The 16,360-nt window shown below is 37.6% G+C and overlaps 1 protein-coding gene across 1 annotated transcript in view; it reads right to left on the bottom strand.

Moving 5' to 3' along the window:
- Positions 1–16,360, bottom strand: part of sorcs3a (sortilin related VPS10 domain containing receptor 3a) — a 290,460-nt gene that overhangs the window by 71,399 nt on the left and 202,701 nt on the right. Inside the window, exon 6 of the mRNA XM_088635725.1 lies at positions 7,399–7,463. Within this exon, the coding sequence (XP_088491851.1) occupies positions 7,399–7,463 (65 nt within the window). The remainder of the gene's footprint in view (positions 1–7,398; positions 7,464–16,360) is intronic.

Here is a 16,360-nt window from a genome sequence, read left to right as displayed (position 1 = left end):
TCAAAGTATTGCCCTGGTCCACATTCCTTTTTTCATTGACTGTCTTTGTAAAAGTAACACCACAGCATTTCGCAATCACGCATTTTTTTCCAATCATGCAAAGTACAGTAATTTTTGAGAATCGATTCACCATGCCTTTCACATGCTCATAAAAGAGATTGATTTAGGAACATAAACATATTACCGTATGCAAACTGTACTGTATACAGTATGTATATGTATATTTAATGTCTTAACTGTGCCCATTTAAGTATTGAGTATTCATATGGAATTTAACCACTGAAGGGAAATCTTAGTCTTAGAATAGGAGCATACTGCAACGCGTGTGAAGACCATAAACAATATTAATTTTGGAACATAAACATACAGTATATGGCTGGTCTCGGTACTTTAAAGAAAACATACACGAAACATGGTTTCATTATGACCAGAATCGGTCTTGAGATATTTTTAACTTGATTTACAGTATTTGAGAGGTATGTCTTAACACCGATACTACGTAAATACTGCTCACGTATATGTTTCTAGGTTTATATTCTGCATTTCATACGGTCAAATTACTTTTGAGCAACTGATAAGAAGCGCGAAACGGTATGCCCAGGGCGTTCTAGTTTTCGTTTTGTTTTAATGCAGTGCAGTGGATTGACTAGAGATATCAAGTACATACAAGTCATTTTTTAAATGTTGTAGTTCGTCTTGTAAAAATGTTACGAGTACATCATCTGTCAACAATTACACAGGTTCTGTTTCCATATTGCGGATTTTGGTTACGTAATATTATTTTCTAATTTCATGTTGTGAATATATGATTTTGGCAAACAGAGCCGCAAAGAAGTACATTGTGGGTTGTCGTTTTTTTTTTCAGTTTTATCTAGAACAAGCGATGCTTAAACCTTTGTCTGATTCTTGTGAAACTATCCACACGACAGTTACAGTACCTAGGAGTTGACTTCAGTGATGTCACTGATGGGATGTTTCTAAAAATCCATCCTCTGTAAAACGTCTTCTCTAGTTGTCCTGCATATGTATTCGCTAATGAGGCTGTTTGTTCTGAGCCTGGATCTCTACATTTCTGTATGAACCAGCTTAGAGGGCTAAAGACAGCTTGTGTTTAAATTGAGTGTATGGTAATTTATGCTTCTAAAGTCATGGTCAGCATTTATTATTGTACTGTGCTGTAAACTTGTTCTGTGCCTAGTCACATTATTTTATAGCGTTTTTATAGTGTTATCAAATCTGGTGGCGCTGTGTGTTAGTTTCCTGACTTCCATGTCACATGGTCTGTGATCGAATCCCATGTAACTATGACTTTATTTTTGAACAAACATTTCTTTGAAAAAATGAAACGTTTCCCTTGGTCAGAGATTAAATAAAACCTCACTCGCACCAAACAAATTTATATTTCTAAATATCACAACATGATCGGATTTAAGTCTTTTTAATAACAATGAATAGTCACCTATGCGTTACAAAATAAACATTTTATTGATTTGAATCGCGTTTTGATTTAAATCGTAAACGTGTGTTTAAATATATGTGTTTAAATGCGATATACTGTATAAAAGCGCTGATTCTTATGGAATGTGTTCCGTTGGGGATTCAAAAAAAATATTTTTTTTAATCGCGTATCTAAGGAAAATTGCAGTATAACTTTGTTCATGGACATCATTATACAGTATCTCATTTTGTATTTCTATAAAAAAATCGTTTGCCCAGCCACTATTGTTGTTATTGTTTTTATCATGTAAAGCGCTTTGAGGAGCACAGCTTTCTCACCACTTAGATTACTTTTTGACACCATCCTTACACAAAGCAGAAACTGATTGTATTTTCCGATGACATACTGTACAAGTGCAAAGATTACAGATTTTAATCGTCTTTTTTCTGAACCAGGGAAAATCTGATCATGTTTCTCTATAACAATAATAAAAAACTTTATTTTACATATCACCTTTAAAAGTGGCATCTCAAAACAATACAGTAGATGTAAACCACAGATTACAACGTAAATACCCTTAATCGTTTATTAAATTTAATCGTCTTTTTTCTGAACTGGTTTCACAGCGAAAGACACCTCCCACCCCTCAAAAACCCAGTAAGTACAGTGCTAGTTAAGAAAGGCTAGGCTCCTCAATGAAATCGCTTTAACATGCTAATACGTTGGTGTAACAGTCCAGGCGTGGCAAGCTTCTAATTTCAACCCGACCACGGCGAAAGGAACCCTTCTTTCATTTGAAGACAATTAACATATTTGAGCCCTGAATGAAATAATAGCAAACATGGTTTACATAAAAGACATTTTTCCATGAAAAAGCGTGTTTAAATATATGTGTTTAAAGGCGATATACTGTATAAAAGCGCTGATTCTTATGGAATGTGTTCCGCCGGGGATTCAAAAAAATTATTTTTTTAATCGCGTATCTAAGGAAAATTGCAGTATAACTTTGTTCATGCACAAACAGTGGCATGTTACATTATAATTTGGGTGTCTCCTCTTGCCAGAAAGCTCTAAATTGCATTTTGAGTGCGGTTTTTGACTTTTTCTAAATTGCAACCCATAAATAAAGCTGATAAAGTTTAGACTAACTGTATTCTAAACTGTATTACAACAGCACATTGGACAATGCAACGTAAATTGCAAAAATGCACTTGGAATCTGTCCAAGCCCTCCTACGAAAATTATTTAAACTGCGACACTTATCATTCATCTCTAAATAAACTTTATTTTATATAGCGTTTTAAGCGAATAGGTAATTAGATTGCTCATAAACCTTATCGCTTTTTCTACATAAACACAGCGTGATTGCTCTCTGAAAATGCTTTTCCTTTATATTTAGGCTCAGATTTCAACTATAGATCGTATTATTATAAACTTTCTTGGAAAAATGTATTTTATGTAAACCATGTTTGCTATTAATTCATTTAGGGCTAAAATACGTTCATTGTCTTCCAATCGAGTCGAGTTGACATTGGAAGCTTGCCACTCCCGGACTGTTACACCAACGCATTAGCATGTTAAAGCGATTTCATTGAGGAGCCTAGCTACCAGTTAACACTGTACTTCCTACTTTGAAAATACCTGTGAAACCGGTTTAATTCGTCACAGCCAGCACTCCTGCAGAGAGGGGGGTTGTATTCGTTAATGTCCGATGACATACAAGTGGAAAGATTACAGATTTTAATCGTCTTTTTTCTGAACCAGGGAAAATCTGATCATGTTTCTCTATAACAATAATAATAATCTTTATTTTACATACTGTATCACCTTTAAAAGTGGCATCTCAAAACAATACAGTAGATGTAAACCACAGATTACAAAGTAAATAACCAGACAAACGCAAACGCGTTTTTAATAAAATGCTTTCATTCATTCAACAGAGAGAGAGCGTAAAACCTGGGTGTAACAGCTGTTCCTTTTTTCTGATCACTCGCTCTCTGAGATACATGAGAATCCAGGCTTTTTTTATCAACGCTGTCTTTTCTGTATACCAAGTATTATGGAACCACTTCAGAAGGGTGTCAGCCAGTCAGATTCCAGGAATCGGTACTTTAAAGGAAAAATACACACCGGTATTCCATTTCTCCCTAAACATTTTAAGTATTTAACTAACGTGAAATAGCGTGTGAAAAAGTGGTAGTTTTAAGCTTTTCTGCTAATATAATATGGAATCGCGTATCTAAAGAATTTAATAACGATATGATTATATTCGTGTACTGCGACAGGGCTGTGTAGGGCTGTTTCGCCTCTCTCTTCATGCGACTGTACCAGGAAGAGGATTTCTTTCTATTCGAAACGTGTATTTTAAAAGTTTAAGAAGTAAAAACCTTACAGCGTACACAGATTTCTAAACTGATCAGGATCGTTATCTTTGTCTTATGCATGTTCACCGCTCTGTCCAGCAAATTAATAATAAACTTTATTTTATATAGCGTTTTAAACGAATAAGTAATTAGATTGCTCATAAACCTAATCACTTGCTTTTTCTTTTTATTTAGGCTCAGATTTCAACTATAGATCGTATTATTAATAACCATAATAACAACCAACCAACAAAAACAACCATATAAACATAATACCAACCAAAAACATAGATAACAACCACAATACAAAATCAAATATATCAAACCATTATACTCTCGCAAATTCCTTCAATTATCATAATCCCGCCCCTTATGCAAAACCAAACCCTCCTCCCATCCCAGTTTATCCTCTTTATCACAAACAAAATCCACCTCAATTTTCAACATAAAGCATTACACAAAATCAATATCTCAACACTCCATACTTAACAACGATGATTCACAAACAGCCAGAACATGTAACTCCACATTCCCAAACAGACCTCATTTCCATAGCCCCTTATGCAAAACCAACATCCCTCCCCTGTTCTCTCTCTCCCCTGGCGTTTGTAATCGTTTTTATTTTCAAATAAATTTTAGCAAAGTCATGTATTTTAAAAATCTTAAGATTTTTATATTTATGTCTTTATTTAGTGGTTTCATTAGTGACAAAGGCTAAACTTTCTTGGAAAAATCTCTTTTATGTAAACCATGTTTGCTATTAATTCATTCAGGGCTAAAATATGTTCATTGTCTTCAAATGAAAGAAGGGTTTCTTTCGCCGTGGTCGGGTTGAAATTAGAAGCTTGCCACGCCTGGACTGTTACACCAACGTATTAGCATGTTAAAGCGATTTCATTGAGGAGCCTAGCCTTTCTTAACTAGCACTGTACTTACTGGGTTTTTGAGGGGGGGGAGGTGTCTTTCGCTGTGAAACCAGTTCAGAAAAAAAACGATTAAATTTAATAAACGATTAAGGGTATTTACCTTGTAATATGTGGTTTACATCTACTGTATTGTTTTGAGATGCCACTTTTAAAGGTGATATGTAAAATAAAGTTTTTTATTATTGTTATAGAGAAACATGATCAGATTTTCCCTGGTTCAGAAAAAAGACGATTAAAATCTGTAATCTTTGCACTTGTACAGTATGTCATCGGAAAATACAATCAGTTTCTGCTTTGTGTAAGGATGGTGTCAAAAAGTAATCTAAGTGGTGAGAAAGCTGTGCTACTCAAAGCGCTTTACATGATAAAAACAATAACAACAATAGTGGCTGGGCAAACGATTTTTTTTATAGAAATACAAAATGAGATACTGTATAATAATGTCCATGAACAAAGTTATACTGCTATTTTCCTTAGATACGCGATTAAAAAAAAATATTTTTTTTGAATCCCCAACGGAACACATTCTATAAGAATCAGTGCTTTTATATATCGCCTTTAAACACATATATTTAAACACGCGTTTACGATTTAAATCAAAACGCGATTCAAATCAATATAAATGTTTATTTTGTAACGCATAGGTGACTATTCATTGTTATTAAAAAGACTTAAATCCGATCATGTTGTGATATTTAGAAATATAAATTTGTTTGGTGTGAGTGAGGTTTTATTTAATCTCTGACCAAGGGAAACGTTTCATTTTTTCAAAGAAATGTTTGTTCAAAAATAAAGTCATAGTTACATGGGATTCGATCACAGACCGTGTGACATGGGAGTCAGGAACCTAACCCACAGCGCCACCAGCGCAGTCACATGCAGAGTGCTGAAAAAGCACCACAGAAACATTATCGACAGACAATGTACAGCGTGTACTATTCTTGTGTTGCGGTACATGAATATAATTATATCCTTATTAATTTCGTTAGATACGCGATTCCATATTATATTCCCTTTTAATCAAATTCTAAAAGTATGCTTGTTGACTCCGGTATCTCTTTAGTTAAAGACTTCGATGCTTAAAATGTTTAGGGAGAAATGGAATACTGGTGTGTATATTTTTCTTTAAAGTACCAAGACCAGCCATATACTGTATGTTTATGTTCCAAAATTAATATTGTTTATGGCCTTCACACGCGTTACAGTTTGCTCCTATTCTTTTTATGCTCAGCTACTAAGATTTCCCTTCAGTGGTAAAATTCTATATCTACAACGGGCACAGCAAAGACATTTACTGTAAGTCTTTCTACGACAGACCAACGGACCACGAGTGCCCCTGTCGGTCAACCAATCACGTACCGCGGTACCGCGCGTCATCTTGCGTCACAATGCGCGACGCCACCTGCGGTACGTGTCTGTAACGCGCACTTTGAATGGCTGCATCTGTACCTTAAGCACGAAGCATTAGGTTAGGAAATTTCATGTCAAAGATGCATACTGTATCACAGCACCTAGCATCAATTCTTATCAAATTGTAACATTTTAACATTGTTATTTAACAAATGAAAAAATGTGTTCTCTTTTCCTTTAAAATAAACCAATGTAAATTAAAACAATTGTAATTAAAACTAAGGGTTGAATCTTCACATCCAAATGGAAAATCCACTATTTTACATATTGTCAGTCATCCTCTGTCACAGTTTCCTTACCCTTCCATTAAAACAACATACAATATACAACATTTTGCTATGAATAACATAGACTGGAGTAAAACTGTATTTTTCTTCTCCTAAACCTTCTAAGCCTCTTGTCCAGACATATACAATAGAATGCTAGGACAAACTTGTAACTTGTAAGTGAGCATTTCTGAAGTGAAGCAATGACAAATGTTCCTTCAAAGGTCTTGTATTCAACATACTGGCATTCAGCCTCTTTGATGATTCTTTCGTCTCACCTGGAGCTAATTGTTGCTGCACCACTGACCTTACTTTCAAAAAAGGGCAACATTTTCCCTTTTTATTATTACCCAGAGCCCTACACCAAACCCGGTTACCTACAATAAAACAACAATAAAATCTTCATTTGTTCAGTATATTGATTTAGGACTTTTTCCCCTTTGCATAATTTCAATCACATTTCATACTGTACATTACACCCAGAGCGAATAAGTTCATTTCTAATTTGAAAGTGTTAGAAATGTTCCAATGAAAAAACGTACATTTTCAGTTCAAAACCCAAGGTTCACCTTTGAGGCTTCATTTTCTTGTAAGTGTATATAAATTCTACAGTGGTTGTATATCATTTCAGAATTATAAATTCTGATCAGATACACCTTCATTTATAAAAACAATACTTGTTTGAAAGCACTTGTCTACTCCTCATTTCCTGAACATCCATAGACAGTATATAAAATAATGCCTGTGGAAGATTGTACTGACATTCAAAATTATGATGCTGACATTTAATGTATGAGGCAGATTAAGAGAAAGGCCATATTAATCAACTATCAAGCAGGCATTTATCAGTCACTTTATCTAAGCTCCTGTACCCTTGGGACACATTTTCAAACTAGAAGTGGGATTTATTCTTTGTTCGCTTCCTTTGCTCTCTGTGCCTTGTAGTAGGAGGAGAAAGAGCTTTTCTTCACTGTCCATGAATTAGAATTACTCACGTCCATCATCAGTGCGGGCCTCCATGTGTACCAGATCTGACTCCTTGTCTAACCCAATTACAGACCTGTGGTGGAAGAGAAGGTGGACAAACAATGAGGAAAAGGGCCTTTAGAGAATTCAGCCCCAGTAATTGACAACTTTATTTGTGTCCCCTTGATCATCACCACAGACACTTCACATTCCCATTGCTCTCAACTCAATCCAATCTTCATCCCCCATCTGGCAGCAATTTATCATGGTTTCTCATTGTATAAAACAAAGTGGGTGGTAGGAGTAAAAACAAACACCACAAACAAGTAAAAGTTTCGGATGCTTCGGAGAAGTTTTGCATCACATGATCCTATTCCACTCATGCTTAAATTCTAACAAAACACAAAGCTCACAAAGCTTTTGCTATTTCTTCACTTTTAAATCATATAGAAGACTGATGTATGCAAGTACGACAGAGACACCTCTTTTAGCCACAGGCCTCCTGAGCAGATTTATTTGCTTAAAAGAAGTGGATTTACAATTAATCTGACATTCCTGCAACAAAGCACACAGCAAAAGAAATCCTGTATAGAAAAATGACAGACAGCAGCTCTTTCATTCAGAAGCCCGATGTTCAGAAGATATTTTTATAATATTTTAAAAGCATTTTTTTTAAAGAGAGAGGATGTTAACATCAATTTCTTGTCCTCACCCCATTTGGTTGGATGGGGATGGATAGAACTTAATTTAAAGTTTTGTGATTTAGTTCACATTCAGTTCACTGTGTTTCATGTTCTTATATACAGTAGATTGTGTAAATGGGTATCACAGGGGTCAAATGATCACAATTTTGAGGGTTATGGTGTGTTTCAAGAGCAAGTAGTCATAAAACTGCTGTTTGATTCTGTAAAGTAGAGGGATATTGTTAATACAGCAGGAATCTGTTTAGATAGTTCTGTTTTTTAGCAATGTGAAAACTGACACCTAATTAATATTCAAATATATTGCAAATATGTATGAAATTTGCAAAAATATCAGTGTATAAGTTGAAAAGAAACAAATACAGATTAATTTTAGACTGAAAACATATACATTTTAAAATAGACGTGATTCACAGCCAGAACATTATGTATTTTACAGCACTTATGCATGACGGAAGAGCGGCAAACTAGAAATTATATAGGCCATTCATATATTTACAGTAGACCATAGTTATGATGCAACAGCTGCATACATTCTAATTTATTTACAATTCTTGTAACCCTACTGGTATCGTGGAGTATGTAGATGTCATATCTTCATAGATTTATAGTAATGGCTTACCAGATTACAATCCTAAATATGTATTTTTAAACCCCTTAAGGATGGTACTGTGGGACAGTGGACAGACCTGGAGCCCTGGGTTCAAATCTGGAACTTGTGTACTGTCTGTACGGAGTCTGTACATTTCGCCTGTGTTTGTGCAGATTTCTTCTGGGTGCCCCAGTTTCCGCCCACTGTCCAAATAAATGAATTAATTATTCTGGGCTTCTGGGAAAATTGGCCCTGATGTGTGTGTGTGCTTGTACAAGTATTGTATGTGGTCTGTGTGTGCCCTATGATAAACTGGCATCCCATTACCTTTGGGTATAGGCTGTGGTTCCCCTGCCACCCTGTATTGGCATATGAACCGGATATGAAAATGAATGGGTGGATAAATTTTTAAAAACTGCTAGTTGAAACACAGAGGCAACATAGGGAAAAGAAAATGATAAATTATTTATAATAGTTCAGATCGTAAAGTTATTTTTAAAGTTATGGAATGGGGAGAAATAATTTTGTGAAGTACATGCTTAATTCTGTGAAAGACAAGTTCTCTGAAGAATTCCACAGGGAATCTCCACCCCTTTAAGAAGCTTAAGAAATAATTGCATTACATTTTTTAAAAAGTCAACACCACCAAAAGATCAATGTTTTGAAAGCTTTTACAAAATTCTAAAGAGAAAGAAGTGTATAACAGTAATTTTCCAAAAAGTAAAATTGTTAAAATTATTTTTTGTGAAAATGTCAAGTTTATAGAAAGGGATGGTGTTTTTAACAATGAAGTGCATAATTTGTGTATTGTTCATTACTCTCTAAATTATTGTACTGTATGAGGAGACGACAGATTTAGGCAGGATGTCAACTCTCTGTCTGAGCCATATTCCCCAGTATACTGTGGGGAATGAATGGTTACCATTAGTCACCAGACCATCAGAGAAAACAATTGCTCAGGTGATTATTTAAAAAGCAGGAACACGGGGTTTACAGTATGTAGTTTGTTTAAACTGCCGTATGAACATCTATAGCTGAAACTATTTGGTATGATATCACAGGTGGGAAAAGTGATGGTGAAATTGTGAGTTTTTGAAAAAAGAGTTTAATGTGAGTCTTGAAGTCAAACTTAGTTTTAAGATGTTTTTGAGACGTCGGACCTCATAGTGGAAGCCAGTAAGCAATGTAGCCGCCCACCTGGTGTGTTGTAGGGAATGTGCAGAAGACTTTAGTTAGCAGCTTAAAAAGTAGCTTAGACCTTTGTTGTCTGTGGTGGGTTGCTTTAATTTTCTTGTACAATTTAAACAAAAGCACTGGTTTTTTATATTATAGCTTTGTCTTCCTGAGACCTGCTTATTAGGTTTGTTTGTTATTACACCCCAGTCCTGAGTGTCACAATTGGCTTTATCCATCACGTATAACCAATCAATGGTGTTTTGTTCTGTTTATCCTGACATAGAAAATATTAATTTACACTCCAGCATATAGTTAATTGCAGGGAATATGCTGGAAAAGATTCATATTTTGTGGTCACCATCTTTAACTTTAAGCACTTGCAGTTCTTTCAATTGTGAGTTTTAAAATTTTCACGATTAAAGATATTTCTGATTGAAAGTACATGTAAAACTAAGAACAAGACACACTCTTTATGTGAAGAAGTGGGAGTATGTGGTACAGATGCAGCCATTCAAAATGGGTGAGGTATTTCGCGGCATACCCCGGTGGGCGTGTCGCGGTGTCACGCGGTATCACGTGGTGTCACGTATCATTTGACGCTCTGGCGGAAACTATCCGGCGTCGCCTTGTAAAACCGCCAGGGGGAGCTTAACCTCTCATTTACAGCATTTGAGCCTTTAATTTTGAACTGTGTATTACAGCATGTTAATCATCAGTCATTAAAATGTTGGTATATTTTATGAAAGCAAGATTGCTCAGTTGGACAAAAGTACACAACCTACCTTTATCAGAAATATTTATGCATCAAAGCCTTTACTGAAGATATTACTAATAGTATTAATAATGACTTTGGACAAGCTGTATACTCAAACACCGTCACACCACACAGCTGCCAGCGCACTTCACCGTGCCAGGCCACCACTGCGTCACACCACACAGCTGTCAGCCCACCTCACCGTGCCAGGCCACCACTGCGTCACATAGCTGCAAGCGCACCTCACCGTGCCAGGCCACCACTGCATCATACAGCTGCCAGGGCACCGCACCGTGTCAGGCCACCACTGCGTCACACATATTTCAGCGCCATATATTTCATGGATATTATGGAATATAATGGATGGATATCTTAGTTATCTTTCTAGTTCACAGGTTTGCATGCATAATTTAATTTTGAAAGCCACTGAGACATCAGGTACTACTGTTGTATTTATGAAAAAGAAACAAAACAAAAAACATACTAACAACTGTGCCATCCTACTCCTTAGTTAATACATTTTATTATTCATAAACAGTTAACATTGTTAGCAAAATATTTTGAATTATATTTAACCCTATTTTTTCTTTAGTTTTGTATTTAAGTTATTATATGATAGTGTAGCGGCGAGGCTTAATAATAAGGCAGAATTAAGTATTTCTGAGCTTCCCAAATGAGGCCCCATTTCTCTGTTCATCTCTGTGGTGCAGCCACAGAGAAACTATTCATGCAAGATGTTTTCTTTTGATAAGGACAGCTCCCACAGGGGGATGCACTTAGCTAAGCCTGGCTATCATGATCAATGGGCATCCATTGGCGCCTATCTGTTTAGGGAGTGCCAGTTGGACATCTGGACTGCATTACTAAGTGTCAGGAGTAAGTGACTCATATCTCACCTTGATCAACCAATCAGGGACCGGTAGGGCCGAGTAACCCACGTGGGACTCTGATGCCCATGGAACTTTCAGCCAATCAATGAGCTGAAGTTCCTCCAGGTAAAAACAGGCAACACAGAGAGCCTGTGAGATTCAGATTCAGAAAGGGAGATTCAACAAGATTCAGAAGGGATTCTGGAGAGGATTCTGTGGACTGTTCTAAAGGGAATTCAAAGGAGAATTCCAGGGCAGGACGGCCCAGGAGCAGAAGGCTCCCAAGGGCAGGACATCCTCGCAGCGCGCCTCCTGACCATCCTGAGACTCAGCCCGGACAACCACGGAACGGCCAGTGTGTCCGAGTGCCAGAACTTTCCTTTGTTCTAAGAGTCTAGAGTGGAGGTTGCCAGAGAGTAACCAGCAGCAGGCCTCGTGAACAGGTCGGAACTGTGGACAGCTGAATCACTATTCAGAACTAGCTCTTCATCATAAACGAACTGGTCCTCTTCCTGACTTGCTGGGACCCACAGTCATCTTTTCTCCTGTGCACAAACTTAACTAGCAGGCCAGTGAGCATCAGCAACACACCGTCGCAAGCCGCACAGCACAGCCTGGCACCGAGCCAGAGAGCGCGGATTGGACAGCAACAGCCTGCAACTGTTTCTTTGTCCCCGCAGGAGATCTGAATCCCCAGAGATTGGATGAGTATTCAACTTCAATGTATTACAGCTCGAGAATTCAATTGTTATCCCAACCAGTTGATATCAATTTAATTCCTAAGAGTTATGTACTTGTTTGAGTATCTAATGTAGAAGTTATAACTAAGTTCATTTACGAAACGGTCTTAATGAATGATATACTGAACGTATGTCCTCTTGATATGTCTAACACTTCGTAACTGATTGAATATATATCTTTTGTATTCTGATAACCCTCTTGATAAGATCTGTTAGGTTTAAGGCATATTCTATGTATTAATAAATGTATCCTCGTGTATTAGTACCTGTGTGAGTGCGTTGTTTGAGTTATGTCGCATGGTTGGACTCTAAAGCCATCAAAAGAATCAACTTTGTGATTTACTGCTACAATTAATAATTGTCTCAGTAAATGCCCAAACCCTACAGAACTGGTGCCTTCAGAGAGCCACTAACATTACATATTTGGCGTCCCTGAAACGGCTATGAATCACTACAATAGTCAGACTTAATGTATATTTGACAATGGAAATATATTTTTACAAGATTTTACATTAAGCACTTAAAATTAATATGGTTAATAATAGTAAACTGTAACATGCTGTAACAAGATCGGTTAAACTGCGAAGAAAATGCTTTCAGAGAAAATGTTTCAGGTGTGAAGAACATAGATCTCCAATGCAATTTCAACCAAACCTGTTCCCACACACCCTGCCCCCACTACCATTAGAATATACACAAACATTTTAGCGTTTCATTCTGAGCAGAAGACCCTCACACCTGAAGAGTGCTGGCTGTGACGAATTAAACCGGTTTTACAGGTTTCAATCACAGACCATGTGACATGGGAGTCAGGAAACTACAGTAACACCGTATTTGATAACGCTATAAAAACGCTATAAAATAATGTGACTTGGCACAGAACAAGTTTACAGCACAGTACAAAAATAAATGCTGACCATGACTTTAGAAGCATAAATTGCCTTACACTCAATTTAAACACAAGCTGTCTTTAGCCCTCTAAGCTGGTTCATACAGAAATGTAGAGATCCAGGCTCAGAACACACAGCTTCATTAGCGAATACATATGCAGGACAACTAGAGAAGACGTTTTACAGAGGATGGATTTTTAGAAACATCCCATCATATTCACAACGTGAAATCTAGAAAATAATATTACGTAACCAAAATCCGCAATATGGAAACATAACCTGTGTAATTGTTGATAGATGATGTACTCGTAACATTTTTTCAAGACGAACTACAACATTTAAAGAATGACTTGTATGTACTTGATATCTCTAATCAATCCACGGGTCCCAGCACAAAACGAAACTAAAACGCATACCGTTTCGCGCTTCTTATTAGTTGCTCAAAAGTAATTTGTCCGTATGAAATGCATAATATAAACCTAGAAACATATACGTGAGCAGTACTTAAGCACTGTAGTATCGGTGTTAAGACATACCTCTCAAATACTGTAAATCAAGTTAAAAATATCTCAAGACCGATTCTGGTCATAATGAAACCATGTTTCGTGTATGTTTTCTTTAAAGTACCGAGACCAGCCATATACTGTATGTTTATGTTCCAAAATTAATATCGTTTATGGCCTTCACACGCGTTACAGTATGCTCCTATTTTTTTATGCTCAGCTACTAAGATTTCCCTTCAGTGGTAAAATTAGATATGAATATTCAATACTTAAACGGGCACAGTTAAGACATTAAATATACATATACATACTGTATACAGTACAGTTTGCATACGGTAATATGTTTATGTTACGCGATTAAAAAATAAATAAATAAAAATGAAAAGTCCAGCACCAGCTGGATTCGAACACACAACCTGCCAGTTGGTAGTCACGCACCTAGACCAGTAGGCTACAAGACAGCTCGCTTGAACAGGCAGCCGAAACAGCCCTACACAGCCCTGCCGCAGTACACGGATATAATCATACCGTTATTAAATTCTTTAGATACGCGATTCCATATTATATTCCCTTTTAATCAAATTCTAAAAGTATGCTTGTTGACTCCGGTATCACGTTAGTTAAAGACTTCGAAGCTTACAATGTTTAGGGAGAAATGGAATACTGGTGTGTATTTTTTTCTTTAAAGTACCAAGACCAGCTATATACTGTATGTTTACGTTCCAAAATTAATATCATTTATGGCCTTCACACACGTTACAGTATGCTCCTATTCTTTTTATGCTCAGCTACTAAGATTTCCCTTCAGTGGTAAAATTCAATATCTACAACGGGCACAGTAAAGACGTTTACAGTAAGTCTTTCTACAACAGACCAACGGACCACGAGTGCCCCTGTCGGTCAACCAATCACGCACCGCGGTACCCCGTGTCATCTTACCTGTGGTACGTGTCTGTACCGCTCACTTTGAATGGCTGCATCTGTAGCTGCTAACTACCAATTTGGCAGTATGGGGTACATAGCCTCTCGTTTGTACTGTAATTGTTCTCATGTGATTCTTGGTTTGTTTTGCAAGTATTACACTGGATGAACTCTGGACCTTAGGTGTAGACCAAACAGGCCATAGCAGGTGAATGTTTCGTGCTATATCTGATTATGTAATTGGATGTAATTGAATTGTAATTATGTAATGTAATTCTGTAGTGAAATGTTATCTCATCTTTAACTATTGTGGGCTCAGATTTCAAGGAAACAATTTCAGAAATCATTTTCTATTACGTTTTGCTATGTCTTAACATTCTAACTAACCTTGGAGTTGCCATGATCTTTATTAATCTTTCCAGGAGCAGAAGCCGGATTCTTTTTTTTTTTCTTAACACTTTTGAAAATGTTTTTGTTCTAAGATCAGGTTAATTAACATCATACTAGGTTAATTAGACAGATATACAGTAATTTTACTCAGTATGGTAGTTAATTTAATCTTCAAGGATTAACAGGATACGATTTTAGGAGTCTAGGACTCTATCAGCTGGCAAGAAGCATGTTCATGATAGCTACATTTAGGTGTAGTTGTGTTAGAAAAATTCCCTCTTGTTCTAAATGGATTGTTTACCTTAGATGCCCACTTAGAATTGTATGTGCTTGGATCAGATATCAGTTGTAAACTGAGATGTTGCTTCTTTATTCTGTCTGTATGACTATCCTCTGTGACTATTTTTTCCTCTCCCTTGTTCTTTCTATTTGTAAACTTTCTAAAGCTGTATCATTTTTATGATATTGTAACGCTGCTCTGTAGAGGTGAAAAGGATCTGATGCAGATGCAGGAGTCGTAGGCAGGTAAGTAAGCGTACAGAGCAAAACCAGGAGCTGAGTCGTAGTCCGAAGGCGAAGGTAGGTCGAGATCCAGTAAAGGCACTGGTGGCGAACAATCCAAAATGTGAGACAGAATCGTGGTCCAAAAGAGAGCTGCAGGGTCAAATCCGAAATAGGCACAGATAGCAAACAATCCAAGGGGCGAGACGAGATCCGAAGTCCGAAGGCAAAAGGGTAGACAGAATTCCAGGAAGGCAAAAGGGTAAGAACCGCTAGGCAGAGCAACAAGAAGAGAACTCAATACCAAGCAACGGGAAGTAGATTAGAATAGTATAAATAACCCAGCTTGCCGCACGGTAGAGCAATTGCAGGTGTGTTAACTCGTGCGGCGGCGCTTGTTAATAGTAATCCGCTGCTGGTACTGATTAGCTCGCTTACGCGTTGATCTCTGCTGGCTGGTGGTCGTGACAGTACCCCCCCCTTCACGGGCGGCTCCCGACGCCCGAGACGGCCGATCAGGATAGTCCCTGTGAAAGTCGCTGATTAGTGTAGGGTCCAAAATATCCTTCTCTGGAACCCAAGATCTCTCCTCGGCGCCAAAACCCTCCCAGTCGACTAGATACTGAAGGGTACCGCGGTTCCATCTGGATTCGATGATCTTGTGGACCGTATAAGCCGGGCGTCCCTGAATGCGACGAGGAGGTGGCGGGCTACGTTGGGGAGCCGCAAGGGGCAAGCGGTAAAAGGGTTTCAGGAGGGAGAATCCTCCGAGGGTAGGGGGGAGAGCAAGGCGGAAGGTAACCGGGGTGATCCGGGAGAATCCGGAAGGGGCCGATATACCTAGGCCCAAGCTTTTTGGAAGGCTGATGTAGAGGTAGGTTCCGTGTAGATAACCAAACAAACTGTCCTTTCCGAAAACGAGGGGCTGGTCTGCGGTGTCGGTTGGCGTATTTG

Source organism: Lepisosteus platostomus, chromosome 6 (assembly GCF_059453375.1).
Source record: "Lepisosteus platostomus isolate fLepPlt1 chromosome 6, fLepPlt1.hap1, whole genome shotgun sequence".
NCBI lineage: Eukaryota > Metazoa > Chordata > Actinopteri > Semionotiformes > Lepisosteidae > Lepisosteus > Lepisosteus platostomus.
Note: the sequence above shows the minus strand (reverse complement) of the source record. Positions and strands in the feature narration are given on the sequence as shown.